The 19,042-nt window shown below is 44.5% G+C and overlaps 1 protein-coding gene across 3 annotated transcripts; it reads left to right on the top strand.

Annotated features, from left to right (window-relative positions):
• The first annotated feature begins 1,240 nt into the window (after positions 1-1,240).
• On the top strand, positions 1,241-11,877 carry Rab33a (RAB33A, member RAS oncogene family). 3 transcript variants are annotated; one of them, XM_077107442.1, is made up of 3 exons: positions 1,241-1,510; positions 8,961-8,965; positions 11,422-11,530. In XM_077107442.1, the coding sequence occupies exons 1-3, from the start codon at positions 1,241-1,243 to the stop codon at positions 11,528-11,530; spliced, it is 384 nt and encodes a 127-aa protein (XP_076963557.1). The 3 variants fall into 3 exon arrangements, with proteins under 3 accessions (XP_076963557.1, XP_076963555.1, XP_076963556.1); XM_077107440.1 differs by lacking the exon at positions 8,961-8,965 and having other exon boundaries at positions 1,241-1,498; positions 11,422-11,877; XM_077107441.1 differs by lacking the exon at positions 8,961-8,965 and having other exon boundaries at positions 1,241-1,498; positions 11,428-11,877.
• Positions 11,878-19,042: the final 7,165 nt, after the last annotated feature.

Genomic DNA, 19,042 nt, shown 5'->3' on the forward strand with positions numbered 1-19,042 from the left:
GAAGGCTCACGAATGCAAGGCACTGTGGAATCTATGCCATGTCCTAAGATCCCTCACCTGGGCCTGTAATGGCTAGCTCCAGAAACAAAATCCCCTTTTTCTGGAGCGGCCACCACCAACTCTCCCCCTTCTCCTATCCTCCATGTGTCCCACTCCCGTGGCGGACCTTCCCTATTGGCCAGCCAAACACAACCGACTGCGGCAGCCAATGGGAAACGCTCTCCTGAACATTCAGAGGATGGGTGCTCGTGGTGTGATGAGGGGAGGTTGGCGCCTGGTACGCTCCCCCCTACATCTGGCAAGTCTGTGACAGAAACTGTAACACCCCCTACACATGCACACCCGCGCCCCCTGTCTCCCTTCTTTCAGTTGCGCTTCCCCCCCACACACACACAGCCCACTGCGTGTCTTGGCAGCGCCCTCCCTGGCTCCTTGGTCTCTGCCAGAGCACCTGCTTACTCAATAAGACAGAGCATCCCTTCATTCCGAGGCTTGGTGGTGGTGTTGGTGTTGGGGGAGAGATAGTGGACCAAGAAGGAGTGGTGCAGCTGCCTGCTGCTCCGGAGGTAAAAGAGGTATCTCTGACCCCCCCCCCCCACCTTTGAGTTGATCGCACTGAAGCCAAAGTGCTCTAGTGATGCCTTAGTGTGCAGCTCTCTTTGTCCTCCCCAGCTGTGCTCCCTGCCGACTGACTTTGTGCGCTCCAGCCAAGGGGGGAGGGGGAGAAGGGTGGGGGAGCTTAAAACCTATAAGACAAATAGGAAAAGGGAGAGAGGAAGACTATCCCAGGGTGGTGTAAGTACTCTCCCACCCCCTTCCTTTCCTTGGTAGTCGTCCTCCCTCCAGTGTGTCCCTGGGGTCCAGACAGGGGAGGGTCTAGGCAAAGGCACGGGAACAGGATCACATGCCCTAGCGTCCGGTCCTAGGGCACACACAGGCAGAAGGCTGCTCGCGGTTTGTCCACTCTCCTCCATCTCTCCTCTCCTTGGCTTTTGTGTTGATGCCTCGGAGCTGCAAGGAGGGTGCGCTGGAGGAGGAGGGGGCCTAGGGTGAGAGGCACCCCCTTCACGCGCGCGCGCGCACACACACACGTTGCCGGCGCACGCACACACGGGCGGACACACACTCACAGACACGCACACACACGCACAAAGCTCGCTCGTCTCGAGCGCACTAACGTGGCCCTTTCTTTGTGTGGAGCCCTCGAGGGGGGTTGGGGCCCCAGTCCGGTCCCGGGGAGATGGCGCAGCCCATCCTGGGCCATGGGAACCTGCAGCCCGCTTCAGCCGCTGGCCTAGCATCCTTGGAGCTCGACTCATCGCTGGACCAGTACGTGCAGATTCGCATCTTCAAAATCATCGTGATTGGGGACTCCAACGTGGGCAAGACCTGCCTGACCTTCCGTTTCTGTGGGGGAACCTTCCCAGACAAGACTGAAGCCACCATCGGTGTGGATTTCAGGGAGAAAACCGTGGAAATCGAGGGCGAGAAGATCAAGGTGATCCAGCTGGTCAGATCTGGGAAGGGAGGGAGCTGGGAAGGGGCTTCGCCTGAGGGATAGCTCTAGTGGTTGCAAATGCCCAGCATTGGCTGAATAGAAGCTTGCTGAGCCCCAAGACCCTCCACACTTTCTCATCCCTTTTCTTCTCTCTCACTGAACCTGGTCCCCACCTCACCCAATTTTTTTAGTGCAAGTGGGAGTGGTTGCATTCTTACCTTTTGCCCTGCCTGACAGTTTGTGCCAGGAAAAGCATGTTTGATTTCATCCTTGACCCTGACCTACTGAGCAGGAGCAGCGGCACCTGAGGGCAGAGGGAGGTGGGAGGCATCCCTTGGTTCTAGTCTGTGGGATGGATCCCAAAGCACTTTACACAATCTTGAAGTCTCTTATACCTCTTGAGTGCCAATAGGCTGGAAAAAAAAAAAAAAAAACACTTTTGCTAAGCCAGGTGGCATCAGAGGGAAGGAAAGCATGGATATCCACAGAGAATGAAAGCTGCTTATTTTAAATTGCACTTTATTAGTTAAGATTAGGACTGAGTTGGAATTGGGGTGGAGTAGGGTGTTTATTCACAAAGCCATGAACCCTTTTAAGGATTGAGACTGGATCACCTGCTGGACCTTTCTAATAGACAAAACTTGTTCTTGGGGAACAGTCTTTCTCAAATGATATTTTCTTTACTTGTCTGGGGGTACCTAATGAATGAACTGCCCATAACTCATTCTGTTGGTATTGTTCAGAAGGCCTTTGTAAAAGCTGCTGAGCACCTTAACCAAGGGCCAAAGAAAGTGCCTTTTTTCCCCATTAGTTTATCAAATAGGCTAAGTACAAAATATTCTTGTCTGATCATTTGTACTCACATTTAGTTCAGAAAAGGCAGAAACTCAATAGGACAGAAATATGTCAATGTGCAAAGGGTGGCAGGAGGGAGGACATGGCAAGGGCAACTTGCCATGGGAGGAGAACAGGGCAGGATGATGGGAAAAGAAGCTCCTGAAAAGCACTAGGGGGTGCTGGGGATATAGCTTACTTGATAGAGTGCTTGCTTCACATGCACAAGGCCTTGGGTTCAATCCCCACCAAAAAAGAAAGAAAGAAAGAAAGAGGCACTAGGGACACTGGAGACCCTCTGGACTCACAGTTGGCCTTTCCCTGAGTCTATGGTCAAACAGCCAAAGAAACTGCAAGGCCACTGTTCTTAGTGAAGTGGAGAGAAAGACTGAGCAACTGGGGAGACTGATGAAACACTCCCAAATATGCAAGACTCCTTGATTATTAAAATAAATGTGGGTTGTTTTTTCTTTTTTTGGTACCAGGGATTAAACCCATAGGTGCTTAACCACTGAGCAACATCCCCAGCCCTTTTTATTTTATATTTTAAGACAAGGTCTTGCTAAGTTGCTTAATGGTTTCTGAAATTGCTGAGGGTGACCTCAAACTGCAATCCTATAGCTTCCAGAATCATTGGGATTACAGGTATTTGCCACCATGCCCAGCTAAAATGAATGTGTTTAAAATGGCTTCAGAAACCAGGCCAAGGCACTAGATGTCAGGAAGATGAGCAGCTCAATACTGATAAGGCAGAGTACTAGGGTCTATATTTTGAGTTGTAGATGGACACAGTACCTTTATTTTATTTATTTATCTTTATGTGGTGCTGAGGATAGAACCCAGTTCCTCACAGGTGCAAAGAAAGCACTCTACCACTGAGCTACCACTTCCAGCCCAGGAAGATAGAGCATTCTTTTGAACTTGTGATCTTTTTTCTTCTTGCATTTTTTTTCGGGGGGGGGGGATTGCTACACACCCTTTTAAAGTCAAGGTAGTTAATTATCCCTAGATTTTCCTGGGACTCTCATTTTAATGTTTGCATCATGTTTGATGTTCCTCTAGTATGTCTAGCTTCTTTAATGTAAGGCTGTAAGATTCTGTAATGTCTAAAATATGCTTTTTCCCCCAAAGTGGAAATATATGGATGGGCTCTTAAACTCTCAAAAATCCTTAAATGTTGATACCCTGGATTTAAAAGTGGGGAATTAAATTCATTTGAAATTTGGGTGGAGGATAAAGGAAGTATTGGGGAGTCTAGGGGAGGGGAAAAGAGGAGAGGAGAGAAAGAAGTATGAAAGTGAGGAATGGGAGGTGAAGAATGAACCCTGCTTGCTACCCAATGGCCTCAGGGAGATTTTTTTTTTTTAAATGTTCTTCCCTTCTAATACCCTTGTGCTTAGCCCAACTAGGTTTCACAGCCTCTGCCAAAGATTCCAGACTTTTTCCCAGAGGGCAGAGCCTGTGACAGTGTGACTCACTAGAAACAGAGCTCAGCACACCACCACGTGCAGATAAGTGCTTAACATGGGCTTTTTTGGAAAGATGATATTTTCAAGAGGACAAAGCCTTGTGACACTGCTCAAGGAGGAGCCCCTCTGAGGGCAGATTCTGTAGGAACTCTAAGTGGAGTATGGGAATGGGGAGATGGTGAACCTGCTTCTTGTAAAGCTGCTTCAACATCAAGGCCAGAGCCAGCAGTCAAGAGACCAGCATGTCTGTGGGAAGATAGAAGAGCCTGGCAGCTGGCACATGATCTAGATAGGAGAAGATTTTGCTTCATCATCTGGCTGACCTGGAGTTTCTCAAGGAACAAGTGCCAAAACCATGCTAGGAGATGGCTGCCAAAGGCTTCCCCCTTCAGGCGAAGGAGAAAAGTCCAATGTGACAAGTTGAGATAGCCCTAGACCACAACCAGCAGCAATACAAGGCTGTCAGGTCATAAAATCCCAGCCCTGGCAGGAGAATGCTAGAGAAGTCTTAGGGAGCTCTTGTCCTGTGCCCAAGGGTAGGGTGTGGTCTCTCATGGACTGCCTCCCTGTGTCCCAGAATAGCACATAAGACAGTGCCTACTGGGAAATGACTGATTTGCTGTAGTTGAAGCTACACTCTTAATCACCAGGGCCATCCCTAGGGGATTGAAGCCCCATTTGGTCTCTCCTCTCACTATGACCCCCACCCCCACATCATCACAACATTTACAATCCAGTGTTTCCTGGTGAAAATGACCTCAAGAAGAGCAATACTAGTAAACAACTTTGATTTACTGAATTAACAAGGAGCCCAGGCTAGGTACTTTACATACATTGTCTTATTTGATACTCACAGCAACCATAGGAAATTAGGACTGTTATCATCCCTATTGTACAGATAAGGAGATTAAAGTTGAAAAAGAAATAACTTGCCCAATGACACATGGATCTGAGCTTCTGTCTTTGACTCTCACTCTCAAGCATTTTTCCTCTTTTTTCTATCTTGCTTTCCTTGTAACAGGGTCAGGATTTCAACCCAGATTCAGAACCCATGCTTTTTACCTCTGTGCTGTGCTCTAGGTGGCAATATCCAGTCTCTAGATTGGGAAGTGTACTCAGGGGGAGGCAGCCAGTCTTGCCATCCCGAAGATGTATCCCAAGGACCCAGGAGCCTTCAAGATGTCTCCTTTAGGGCTGGGCTTGTAGCTCAGTTAAAGAGTGCTTGCCTAGCAAGGATGAGGCTCTGGTTTCCATCTTCAGCACTGGAGAAAAATAACTCAGAGCACTTAGAGTCCATGGGTTTTGCTTTTTGCACCTTGGGCATGAGAATTAGAACATATTCCGAGATAGAAGAGAACTTAGAGATTCTCTAATCCAATGTAATAATTTTATAGATAGAAAACTGAGGCTTAGAGAGAGAGAAACATGCCCAAGATCAAACAGGAGCAGGCCTGCAACTCAAGTAGACTTCTCTTTCTTGTGCTATTTTCATGCATGATTCTTTGAAAAGCATATAAATCACCACTCGTCCATCCAACCTACAAGGTTACCTGTAACAACACACAGAGGGACATCATATGGGAAAGCTGACAGCTTTTCCTGATATCAGTCTAAGAAGGGTGGAGGCATTGCCTAACCCTAAAAGGTAGGACAGAACTTCCCTATGTGTCTGTCACAGGTTTAACTAAACCATATTGAGTCTGCCTCAGTCTAAAAGCACTGGAAAGGGCTGGGGATGTAGTGGTAGATCACTTACTTAACATGAGTGAGGCCCTGGATTCCATCCACAGCACCACAAAAGAAGAAAGAAGAAAAGAAAGAAGGGAAAATGAGGAAAAGCCTCAGAAAACAATGAATAGGGTTTGGGGGTAAGAAGTAGAAGGGAAACTCAGAAACTAATTTTTCAGCCATTATTGATAAATTCTCATGGAAGAAGCCCTCCTGTTTAGTTTGTTTCCTTCACCAGGCTGGGTACCCTTTCTGTCCCAGCCCTCAGAGCCAGGCAAACTGCAGGTCAGTTGTGGCTGTGGCAGGTGCAGCCTAGGACTGTGGATTTCTCTTCCTTTGCTGATCACTGAGAACAAAACACTGTCTTGGGTTACTACAGCGAATGGATGGAGGCTGAGCTCAGTGTTCCTCAGAAGCTGCCTGCAGTCAGAATGACATCATGTCTTCCTTAGGGCTTCTGAGCTTCCTCCCATCCTCTGCCAGTTAGCTTAATGGTTAATTATCCATCAGTGTGTGTGTGTTTGTCTCCCTGGCTGCTGCTTTTTCTCTGTGTGTTTCTCTTAGTCTCTGTTCTCCTTTGCCATTCTGTATCAGCTTTGTGTGTGTATCTTAGATGCAGATAGACAATCCAGCTAGTTGAAAAAGGATTTCTTTTAAACTTTTCCCATCACCCACTGGGGTGTCCCTCAAAGGTTAGAAATGTATTTGTCTCCCTTTTTTGCACTTTTACCCTCCCCCATCAGCCTCCAACAAAAGGACATTCATGCCTAATCTGTAGAAAGATATGTTCCCTAGAGAAAAGAAATACCCATGTCAGCTAAGAGCATGTGCAGGGGATGCAAGGCTTGCTAAATTTTTCATAGGCAGGGATAGCCCCAGGAAAATGGTTAAAAATGTTCAATTGATCTTTGGCGGTTCCCCATGCTGTGCCCTGCAACCCTCTTCTGGCACCCACCTGCCTCTGGCCCCTCATGGCATGTTGACCACATTCCTCTCTGTCTCCCCACAGGATTGCCCTTGCCTTGGCTGTATTTCAGTTTGGAGAAGCCAAGCTTTCTGTGCTTTCCAGGATGAAACCCAAAAGATCCAAGGAGCAAGACTAATGGGGAGGGCTGCTGAGCTTTCAGAGAATAACAACTAATATTTACAGAGAACTTTACATTTTGCAGAAGCTCTTTCTCATATTATTTCACTGGCTCATCCCAGCCACCATGAGAGAATGAGTTCCCATTGTGCAGAGGAAGAAAGTGTGGCTCAGTTGAGGGTGGTTAAATTACTTTCTTAGTCTTTTACTCAGATACTAAGGAGAAGAGCTGGAATGATGCCTTTCCAATAGCATCCAATCAGTTGTCCATCCAGATTCAGTGGTGGGGTTTCTGGGCTTCTCAGACAGTTGGTCCTCTATATCCATGGGTTCCACATGTAAGGATCCAACTAACCAAGGGGTAAAATTATTCGAAAAATTGCATCTGCAGCTGGGGCTGTAGCTCAGTGATGGAGTGCTTGCCTAGCATGTGTGAGGCATTGAGTTTGATCCTTAACACCACATAAAATAAATAAGTAAAATAAAGGTATTTTGCCTATCTACAACTACAAAAAAAATCTTTTTTTTTTTTTTTCAGCTGGGTGTGGTGGTGCATGCCTGTAATCCCAGCAGCTTGGGAGGCTGAGGCAGGAGGATCACAAGTTCAAAGCCAGTCTCAGCAACTGCAAGGCACTAAGCAACTCAGTGAGACCATGTCTCTAAATAAAATACAAAATAGGGCTGGGGGTGTGGCTCAGTGGTTGAGTGCTTCTGAGTTCAATCCATGGCATGAACCCCCCTTGGCATTTAAAAAAAACGTGCATCCGTACTGAACATGTGCAAACATTTTTGTCATTCTCCCCTAAATAATACATTATAACAACCATTTTTTAGCATTTACTTTGTATTAGGTATTATAAATAATCTAAACATGATTTAAAGAATATGGGAGGATGAGTATAGGTTATATACAAATATAACAGCATTTTGCATAGTGGACTTGAACTTCCACGATTTGGGCATCTTCCAAGGATTCTAGAACCAAGCTGCTGGGGATACTGAGGGCTGACTATATTTAGTCATAATGTCATGTACTTACAAGGAATGTTAATGCTCACATGATAGCTACTGCTATCTTCATTTATGCAGATAAGGACACTGAAGATAGGGAAATTAACTTTCCTAAGGACACCCAACAATTACATAATTTGGGCCATGAAATGCACACGCGTTGATTTGACTCCACTATACCCCACTGGCCCTCTGAGAGAAATGAGGATCTGGGGTGTGTGTGTGTGTCTAAGAGGTTGTGGTCATCCCTGCACACAGGGTAGAGGTGATATTTATGGAAAGGACATGGGCCAGGGGTTATAAAAATGGTGAGAAGAACAGAACGCTGAACCCCAAAACACAAAGAGATCATTTCCCATATCTGGTGAACCTAACAGCTATTGCTCCTTTTCTGAAGGCTCTGAGACTGCACTGCTGGGAGCAGCCTGCTTCCAGGCTTACCTCTCACCACAGACAGGGGTGCAAATAACTTAGATTAGGTTTTTAAAGAGCTGGATTGGGAGCAATGCCTACTGTTGAAATTCTGAGCCTCCAAATAAAAGCTTCCAGAAGGAGGCTCTTGATAGCAATACCCTTGGAAAGGCAGAGGAGATCTCCAGCAGAGAGGGCCCTCCCTGCAGTTCCGGCAACTTGGGTGGTATACACAATTAGGAAGCCAAAGAAAAGCCAAACAGCCAACCTTACTCAGCCTCAAACACCTCACATACTCCCACCCGTGTTCCTGCTAGTGGCAGGTATTTTTAGAGTCCTGAGCTCATGGTGTTAAAGCATCTGCCACATGCCTGAGGGCTGATAGGGATTCAGCCTTACTCAGAGGCAGGAGGGAGAGTTAAGACTACTGGGGGGCAGGGTGGGAAGTGGAGATCAGGAGCCAAGTGGTAATGATATTCCTGGGCTAGACCTGCTCCCTTCCCCATGACCTCCAGTCCTCTCTCAGCCTACTTCCCCTTTCATCCTGTTTAGAGCATCAGAGAGGTGGAAGAAATGAAAATCCTTTGTCTTTGCAGAAGCAAATCCATCTTCAAGGACATAGGTTTTTCTATGTAACAAAAGTCATATATTCTCTCTGAAATGGCCCTGGCAGATACCTAGACTGCCAGACTGTTTGTAGTTTTGGTGGCTCAGGCCAATAGTGCTTTTGATGATAATGAAAACCTTGATGGTGAGTGATCTGATGTAGAAAAAGACTGCTTACAGTCTAGCTGGAGAGGTGCCAAGAGCACTGAGGAGACAATCAGAGAACACAAATATATTCTAAATGGTATGATACAGACTCAAAATGCAAAAGAAATTCCTAAGGAAAAAAAATTGTATAGAAAGTGGGGAAAGTAGCCAGGTGCGGTAGCACATGCCTATAATCCCAGTGGCTCAGGAGGCAAGTGGATCACAAGTTCAAGGCCATCCTCAGCAACTCAGCAAGACTCTAAGCAACTTAGCAAGACCCTGTCTCAAGATAAAACATAAAAAGGGCTGGAGATGTGACTCAGTTGTTAGGTGCCCCTAGGTTCAATCCCTGGTACTAGAGAGGGGGGGGAAGGGAGGGAGGGGGAGAGAGAGAGAGAGAGAGAGATTGATTTAGAAAGTTTGAGGAAGAAGAAAGAAGATGGAGATATGAGCTTAGCCTTCAAGAATGGGTGGGATTTGGATAGGGCAAAGAGGGGGCAAACAAATCTACAGTAGAAGGGTAGACTAGCAGGATCAAATGAACCAGATGTAGCTATCTGAATGTTTGAATCCAGGTTGGGAGAGTCAACTTATGGCAGACAGAAAATTTTCCATTTGAAGTCACACACAGTAGAGGGCCACTATAATTTCCTGAAGTATAAGATGACATTCAGATACAAGTGGGGATTTGGGAAGGCTAGTTTGAAAGTAGCATTCAGAAGACAGTGGAGTGGATATATCCAGAAATCAAAAGAATACTGTAGTCTAAGAGCAAGGAGGGGAAGGTCTGACCAAGGGACATGAAAACTGAAATAGAAGAGGGGGTTATGCTGGAGACATCTGAAGCCATGTCAGTAGAGGATGATGAAGGAGAGCCAGGACAATGAAAACTGATGTTCAGAATGATGACTCTGGGGCCCTGTAAGATCTTCACTCAGCAAAGTGATTCAATTATATTTACTAGATTATATTTATGGACCACTAACTCCAAACAAAGGCTATACATCGTTTTAAAAGCCATAGTAATCAATTAGTGGCCATAATCAAATTTTATTTGATAGCCGAGAATTGTATAGGGCATTGGGACCATCACTCTGAGCATGAATGTCTCTTGTCCAAGATGTTGGATGTATAAAGGGCAAAAGGATTGGGCTTGAGTGTGTGTGTTCTCTGGGTGTTCTCTTTGTGCATGTTAGTGATACCAGCTTTTTTTCCTTTATAAATTGGTCTTATCAAAAAAAGCCAGCCGGGCACTGTGGCACATGCCTATAATCCCAGTGACTTGGAAGGCTGAGGCAGGAGGATCACAAGTTTGAGGCCAGCCTCAGCAATTTAGGCCCCAAGAAACTTATTGAGACCCTGTCTCAAAAAATTAAAAGGGCTGGGGACGTGGCTCAGTGGTTAAGCACCCCTGGATTCAATCCCCAGTATAAAAAAATTTAAAAAAGGTCAAAGTGCAGAAGAAAATTCCAGTGACTTGAATAAATTCAGCTGAAAGGTGAGATTTTAATACTAACTTTGCTTTCTTTAAAAAGTAATGTAATATGGCTGGGGATATAGTTCTGTGCCAGCCTAGCATGAAAAAAGGCACAGGGTTCAATCCCCAGCACTGAAAAAAGGAAAAGAAAAAGAAAAAAATTTCCAAATAAAGCAATGCATATTTATGGTAGAAAACTTGGAAAATACAAAAAAAAGTCACCTATAGTCCTGTTGCCCATAAATATATATAACCATTAATGATCTATATACACTTCCATTCTTTCCTATACATATGTTTATGTTTAGTGTTTTATTAAAAATCAAGACAATACCATATGAATTTTTTGGTGATGTTGGGGATGGAACCCAGGTTTTCTACCACTGAGTTATACCTCCAATCCTGAAAAAATCTTGTATCTATTCTTTTGTTTTTCACTTCCTTGTACTTTGTGAGCATTTCTCTTATCATTTATTCTTTGGAAACATTATTTTTAATGGCTGCATAATAGCCCATTGAATAGCTATACATTTTTGCTTCCTAGTGAGCATTTAGATTGTTTCCTGTTTTTAGAAGAGTATAAATAATACCATGGTTAAGATCTTTGTGCAGAATTTTGAGCACATCTCTGTTACGTCTTTTGTATAGATTTCTGGAAGTGGAATTACAAATTCCAAAATTTATGAATATTTCTTGGATAATATTGCCAAAGTACCCTCCAGAAAATTTGACCAATTTATGCCCCAGTGTTTAAACTAAAAGCCTTCAGATTTTCAACTCTATTTGCAACTAATAATCTTAAGAAAAACTTGACAAACCCTAAAATTTCTGTCTGTACTTTGATAAGTCCATTCTCTTATCTGTCAAGAACCACTTCCTATGTCGGGGCTTGTAACCACATTTTCTTTTTTTTTTCTTTTTGTTTTTTAGTTGTAGATGGACACAATACCTTAATTAATTAATTAATTAATTAATTAATTAATTAATTTTATGTGGTGCTGAGGATTGAATCCAGTGCCTCACACATTAGGCAAGCGCTCTACCACTGAGCCACAATGCCCTGTAACCTCATTTTCTTATGCTACAAGACCATATTTTCTTTTGTCTGTTTATGTTTCCTTTTCTGACTCCACATATGGGTTTTTGTATCTTCCAGGTTCAGGTGTGGGACACAGCAGGTCAGGAACGCTTTCGTAAAAGCATGGTTGAGCATTACTACCGCAATGTGCATGCAGTGGTCTTTGTCTATGATGTCACCAAGATGACCTCCTTCACCAACCTCAAAATGTGGATCCAAGAATGCAATGGGCATGCTGTGCCCCCACTAGTTCCGAAGGTGCTTGTGGGCAACAAGTGTGACTTGAGGGAACAGATTCAGGTGCCCTCCAACCTAGCCCTGAAATTTGCTGATGCCCACAACATGCTCTTGTTTGAGACATCAGCCAAGGACCCCAAAGAGAGCCAGAACGTGGAGTCAATTTTCATGTGCCTGGCTTGCCGATTGAAGGCCCAGAAATCTCTGTTGTATCGAGATGCTGAGAGGCAGCAGGGGAAGGTGCAGAAACTGGAGTTCCCACAGGAAGCTAACAGTAAAGCTTCCTGTCCTTGTTGAAACCAAATGTTGTAAATACAAATTATCACTGGAGTTTTTTCTTTCCCTTTTTCTGTGCCTGCATAATGCTGACACCTGCTTGTTTCCATATAAATTGATATCAAAATAAAATTTGTATAGATTATCACAAGGCTTTATGTTTTGCTTTCCTCCTAGAAGACATTTTTTTCTTTCTTTTTGCACTACTGTGGTTTGAATTTGGAGCCCTGGTGCATGATAAGTAAATGCTCTACCACTAAGCTACACCTTCAGCCCCAAGAAGACATTCCAGATTGTAATGAGCTTGCCCTACTATAGTGAAATACTCATGCAAATGCACACTCCCTACCAGACTTTCATGCTACCTGAAATACCCATTGAATCATTTCATTGGTACTAATTCATTCTCCTGCTCAGTGTCATCAGTGGGTAGAAGAAACACCCAGAGGGAATGACACATAGGCCAGATGTTTTTCTAGAAAGACAATGCAGGTGGTCAGGTAGAAAAGTTTTGAAAGGAGATGTGGACACAGTATTTCCTAGGAATGTGCCTTTGGATGTATAGATAGACTGTTCACTTCTTATTCCTAAAGTTTAAAAATAAAAAGTATACAGTAGTTAGATCCTGTTTCCCGTTTTTTACCAAGCTGGCTTGGACACCAAAGGTGTCACCCTGTCCTCCCTTTTCCTTTCTTAGATGGGACAGGGCTGAAGCTAGCAAATAGCTATTATGCTTCCAGATTTTTTTTTTTTTGGTACTATGGATTGAATCCAGGGGCACTAATCACTGAGACACAAGGGATATCCCCAGTCCTTTTTTATATTTTATGTAGAGATTGGGTCTTGCTGAGTTGCTTAGGGCCTCACTAAGTTGCTGAGATGGGCTTTGAAATCATGATCCTCCTGCCTTAGGCTCTCAAGCTGCTGAGATTACAGGTGTGCACCACTGCACCTGGCTGCCCCCAGAACTTTGTTGGATGGTATGGAATATATGTTACAAGAGACATGTCCCCTATGTTCAAAAGGCCCTATAGTCTAGTCACAGGGACAATGTACAACACTAACTACCTGAGAACAAGAATTAGACAACATCAAGTCCAAGGTTGTACTATGGGGATTGAAAATACTATCTACTTGGGGCTGGGATTGTGGCTCAGTAGTAGAGCGCTCACCTAGCTTGTGTGAGGCCCTGGATTCGATCCTCAGCACCACATAAAATGAATTAATAAATAAAATGAAGGTATTATGTCCAACTACCACTAAACAATATACACTAAAAAAGAAAATACTATGTACTCAACATCAGGGCAGGCTTGCAGAAAACCAAATGGAGTTATTGTGTCTATTGAATATAGTGTAATTTTTGATTGGTAAAGAGGAGGGTACTGGGCAAAAGTAAGGAGGTAGGAATGTCTTTGGGGTTGGATGGGAGGACACCTGGGAGTCTGGCCCAAGAAGAACCCTGGTGGAGAGCTGAGTTTGGAAAGGACCTGTGCATCAGGGAGAACAATTTGCACCTGGTTTTTGAGACAATGGGAGCTTTGGATGGTCCTTATAAAAACAGGCTAGTAAAGGCATATCTGCAACAGCCCCAAGAAGATGGGGGAGGGGGGCTCCTTTGGGGCCCCTCTTCTTGAAATCCCACTGTGAGCAGGTCCTGGGATGACAGCTCCTGAGCTGTTTCCTGTTCAGAGTATGCAGTTCTGCTCCCAGACAGCAAAGGGTAATGCACACCAGATGTGCTTCCCACCCAAACAAAGAGCCTGTCTGGTCCTCCCTGGCTCATCCCTGCAGCACTCTCCCATGCTCATTTAGCCTCAGGCTCAGCTCAGTCCCTGGTCTGGTTCTCATCTCTGCCTGGTTCTGACTTCTGCCTGGATTCATCTTTGGAACCTACTTAATATCTGGATTAGAGCTGGTCTTATCAGTTGTCCCCACACAATTCATTGCCCCAGAATGTCACCCAAACAGGAGGAGGGGTCCTGTTGACTGTTGATATGCTGATGGGTTGAACTCTAGTTACTATGCTTCTTCTGGGGGGGAAACCTCATGACCTTGTCTCATACTCTAGGTGCTCCAAGCCCAGGACACAACCTGCTGTTTTGGCACTTTTTGGCCCAGCTGCAGAGGTGAGCCACCTCTGAGTGACTTCTCTAATGGGCACATTTTGATCTGGTTCCTAGTTCCACTTGGTCAGGACCTCTTTCTGCTGTAGCAGGGCCAGGTTGACAACATTCCAAGTCCTCTAACCAGGACTGCCTCTTCTTCGACCTTGATTAACTCCAACACCTTCCAGGCAGCTAACAAAAATTTACCAAGCACCTATGTGTCACTATTCTAAGCCCCAGAGATACAAATGAGTAAAATATACATACAAAATGAAATCCTGTTGTCAGAGAGACAGACACTAAACAAGAATGAGATATATAAGAAAGATCATTTGAGAGAGTGACAAGGACTCAAGGCCATAAGACAGGGTAAACTCAGAGAGAGAAACATATTAGATAGCAAGGTCACAAAAGGCTTCTTTGAAAAGAGAACATTTGAGTTGAGAATTGAATGAGAAAAAACAATCGTCTGTGAGATCATGGGGACAAGAACCCCAATCAGGGGAAACAACAAATATCAAGACCCTAAGACAGGAGTGAGGCTGATATATTTGAGGGACAGAAAGGGGACTAGTATGGCTGGAACAGAGCAAGCAAGGGAGACAGTAATGGGAGATGAATTAGAGAAGTAGGGGCTTTGTAGGCTTTGACTGGGATGGATATATATATATATATATATATATATATATATATATATATATATATATATAAAACAAAGTTACATATATAGTTGTCAATGGACCTTTGTTTAATTTATTTACATGTGGTGCTGAGGATCAAACCCAGTGCCTCACACATGCTAGGCAAGCACTCTACCACTGAGCCACAACCCCAGCCCCTGATGTTATTTTAATTTTATTTTTGGTGCCAGGGAATGAACCCACAGGCATTTAACCACTGTGCCACATCCCCAGTCTTTTTTATCATTTTTTATTTTGAGACAGGGTCTTACCAAGTTTCTCAGGGCCCCATTAAATTGCTGAGGCTGGCTTTGAACTTGTGATTCTCTTGCCTCAGCCTCCTGAGCCACTGGGATTACAGGCATGCATCACCATGCCCAGTAGGATTTGGGTTTTTAAGTGCAATAAGGAGCCAGTGGATTTTAGCACCATCTAGACTCAGTAACCTTCAGAAAGATTCAGCAGGCTGGCTGAATGCAAGAAGGAAAAGTCTTCTCTTTCAGCTCCTCTGAGATTGATACACACCCCTTTCTGGGTGATTCCTGAGTGTGTGCCTCAAGGATGCCACTTCCATGCCTGGGTCCCACCCTAAAAACCAGGCTCTGAAAACTTCCCCTAGACTGTCAAGGCTCTTGTCATTGTGCTGTGAACAGCAGACATTCACTGACCTGCCTATTATATCTTCTGTGCCTCACCTACCTGATCTTACCCCTCCTCACAGTATGAGATTTTTTCTCCCCCAGTCACCTGGCAACACTCAAAAAGTTCTGGGGCTCACCATGTGTTTCCAGGAAACCTGAGAACCTCCAGAATCCACCCAGACCTCCTTCCAGTCCATTGGCAGGGTCCCTAGGTAAGATGCAGGGGAAGATGGGACCCTAGTTCTAGTAAGGTCCCTTTCCAGGTCCCAGCACTGACTCATGGTAACAGAAGGTGGCATGATGGTGCTCAGGCATCCCTTGTGTTGAGAGAAAGGATTTGGAAACAGGCTGAACCCAAAGCATACCTAATGGAAACCCAGAAGGCTAGAGAACCTTGTTGCTGTGAGGATGGAGAGGAATGGAGGCATTCAAAGGAAGTTGGTGTTTCCAGGTTCCTCATTTGATATCATCGAGTTTCTAGAATTAATTATGATGGCCACTGCCTCTTCTCTATAGTTCTTCACTATCTAGACCTGTCACCTTGGGATCTTTTCTAGTGCTACAGAACAGAATTAGGAGAAATAACTACACTTAAATGCTTATTATGTGCTGGCACTGTGGTAAAACTCTTGACATTCTCTCATTATCTCTTTTAATGCTCTTTTATTAATCTATGAGGTAGGGATGATTTATGTTTTATAAACAAGAACATGATACACTGACCAGATACCTCCAAGAAGCCTGATTGTCTGACTGAAGTGTCAGTCTCTGAGCCAAAGGAGTCCCTAAAATATCCTTGCATTGGACAACAACTGGGGACCACACAGCCAGCAAGACTTGCTGTTCAGGCTTTGGGGCTGAAGGATCTTGCCACTAGGCTCTCCAGAGCTGTCCCTCCCTTCAGTATCTGCTCATTTGCTCAGGCCCCCAGATTCAGCCTGTGGATTTGTTCTGGCTGAGCTCAGTGAGGCTTAACATGATCTTTGCTGGGTCCTGCAATCAGAGCTCAGGGCCAGAAGCTGCTCTGAGCACCACTGCCTAGAGCAGGGCCAGGAGGGATCCCCAGTAAACACCTGAAGCTCCACCTGCATGGGAGACTGCAGCCCACCTGAGTGTATGCCGGGAGTTGGGGAAGGTCCGAGCATGTGCTGAGAGCTCCATGGAAAGCAAGGTTCAGCTTCTTCTGAAACCCTGACCTACAGATGCAGACAGAGGCCAGCATTTATTCTTTCATGACACTGGGGGATAGAGTTGCTATCTTGCTTCATAGAGGCTCCTTTCTACTGGTCGTACCTCATCACTTCACTGGAAGGGGCCTTGCTCCCTCTGGAAGAGCTGACCTACTGTCCTGAACCACCTAAATTCCCCTGAAGATGTCAGCACCATTTAAAGGCAGCAGTCTCCTACATGAAAATCTTGTTCTGCCTCTAAGCCCTGTTGACTGTACATGTTCCTAAAGGTTGGTGCTGGGGCATCAGGACTGAGATGGAGATCCCAGAGATACTCCTGGACTAGTGATTCCCTAATGATGGTTCATAACCTACTTCAGGAAATCTATGGGGCACTTGTTAATGAACAGATTCCTGAGGCACCAGCCCCAGCCACTCTGATCTATTAACTCTGGGTATGGGGACAGCAAATTTGAACTTTACAAATGTCCACAGGTGGTTCTGATGTACCTCCAGGTGTGTGTGTGTGTGTGTGTGTGTGTGGTATTATCCCTCGGCTTCCTGATGAACTCTAAAATCAGAAACTGTTTCCTGAGCCAGAGATTCAAAACCAGCTGTGTGAACCCTAGAGTAAGCTGGGTAACCAGGGAACTCAATCTAGTGAAATAGATTCTTTCAGGCCCTAAAAAGTATAAATTAAACTGTTCCTGTTACACCCATTGTCCTTGGGCTGTTTGCCTGAAACTAGTAGGTAAGAGCCTCTTAACTACAAGGGACAACTGAAGACCAATCCTGAGTATAAACACTTTCACACTAAGTACCACTCTGGATGAAAGGCAAGAGACAGAATAATACAATGAAGAGATTTTGCACGTCTGCCAAGCGCCTCCTGCTGGTAAGATCAGTAAAGGCAACAGAGTATTTACCAGACATTTTTTCTGACTAGTACTGAGCATTTTCTGAAGGAAATAATCCTGGTCCCTATTTGGACACTGAGACACCTGGAACTTGAATATTACTTTTATAAAAGGAAATGGGCCAGGTGTGGTGGCACATGTCTGTAATCCCAGTGACTCGAGAGGGTGAGGATAACAAGTTCAAAGCCAGCCTCAGAAATTTAGTGAAGCCTTATCTCAAAATAAAACAAAAAGGGCTGGGGATGTGGCTCAGTGATTAAGCACCCCTGGTACCAAAATTAATAAGTAAATAAATAAGGAAATGGGCCAAGAGTGTCCTAAAACTACCTCTGCCAAATCATGAGAGCTGAATTCTCCTAAGGGGAGCCTGAGAACTGTTAAGAACTACTAGCCCAGTAGGAGGGATGGAGGAAGGGGAGACATTGAGAAAGCACCTCACCTGCACAGGGAGATGTATTTTGGAGCCAAAGAATTAGGCCTGATACACTGGGAACACAGAGAGCTTCCCCTAGGCCATGATGCAGTTGAATTGGATGAAAAATGGACTTTGCCGGGGGTGCAGTGGTGCACACCTATAATCCAAGTGACTCAGGAGGCTGAGGCAGGAAGATCACAAGTTTGAGGTCATCCTCAGCAATTTAGCGAGACCCAGTCTCAAAATCAAAAAAGCAAAAGGGCTGGAGATATAACTTAGTGGTAAAGTATCCGTGTGTTCAATCACCAGTACAAAGAAAAAAAAAAAAAAAGAAAAACAAAGGAACTTCATGCCAAGTCTGGATCCAATTCAGCTCTTTGTACTTGATCTCTTCCCCAGCAAAAAAGTAAGTAGTGGGCTGGAGATGTGGCTCAAGCGGTAGCGCGCTCGCCTGGCATGCGTGCGGCCCGGGTTCGATCCTCAGCACCACATACAAACAAAGACGTTGTGTACGCCATAACTAAAAAATAAAAATATTAAAATTCTCTCTCTCCCCCTCTCTCTTTAAAAAAAAAAAAGTAAGTAGTGTGACTCTCTGAAATTAATCTTACAGTGTGTGTATGTGGTGCTGGAGATTGAACCTAGACCTCACACATGCTAGACACACACTCTACCACTGAGCTACATCTCCAGTCCTTTTTATTTTGAGACAGGATCTCAAAATAAAAAGGATTGCTCAGGCTGGCCTTGAACTTGTGATCCTCCTGCCTCAGCCTCCTGAGTTGCTGGGATTATAGGCATATGCCATGGTGCCTGGCACAAGATATATACATTTTTTAAAATCATTTCAAAGTCCTACAAAAGGAAACACTTTACTATTGCTATTAAATGTTTCCATAAAATTAATAGTTTGAATCTCAAAAACAAGTTAATAGTATTAGATAAGTACTCAAGATTTTTGGATGTGAATTTCTGTAAGTGGATATGTGTGTGTGCTTGAAACTGAATCTAGAGACTTGCACATGCTAAATACTCACTCTACCATTGAGCTATGCACACTATTTACAAAATATGGACATTATTTCTAGACCTAGGTACCTTCTTTTACAGAAATCAAAGTGTTACTTTTATGAGAGTTAACTGTGCTTGGGAGTAATTGGGACAATTCATTTCTCAGTGTTAAGTCCTTGTTTCTGTTGTCGGAAACAGTAGCATTTGGCATTCTTTCTTTCCTCCAACTTTATTGAGGTATACTT

Source organism: Callospermophilus lateralis, chromosome X (assembly GCF_048772815.1).
Source record: "Callospermophilus lateralis isolate mCalLat2 chromosome X, mCalLat2.hap1, whole genome shotgun sequence".
NCBI lineage: Eukaryota > Metazoa > Chordata > Mammalia > Rodentia > Sciuridae > Callospermophilus > Callospermophilus lateralis.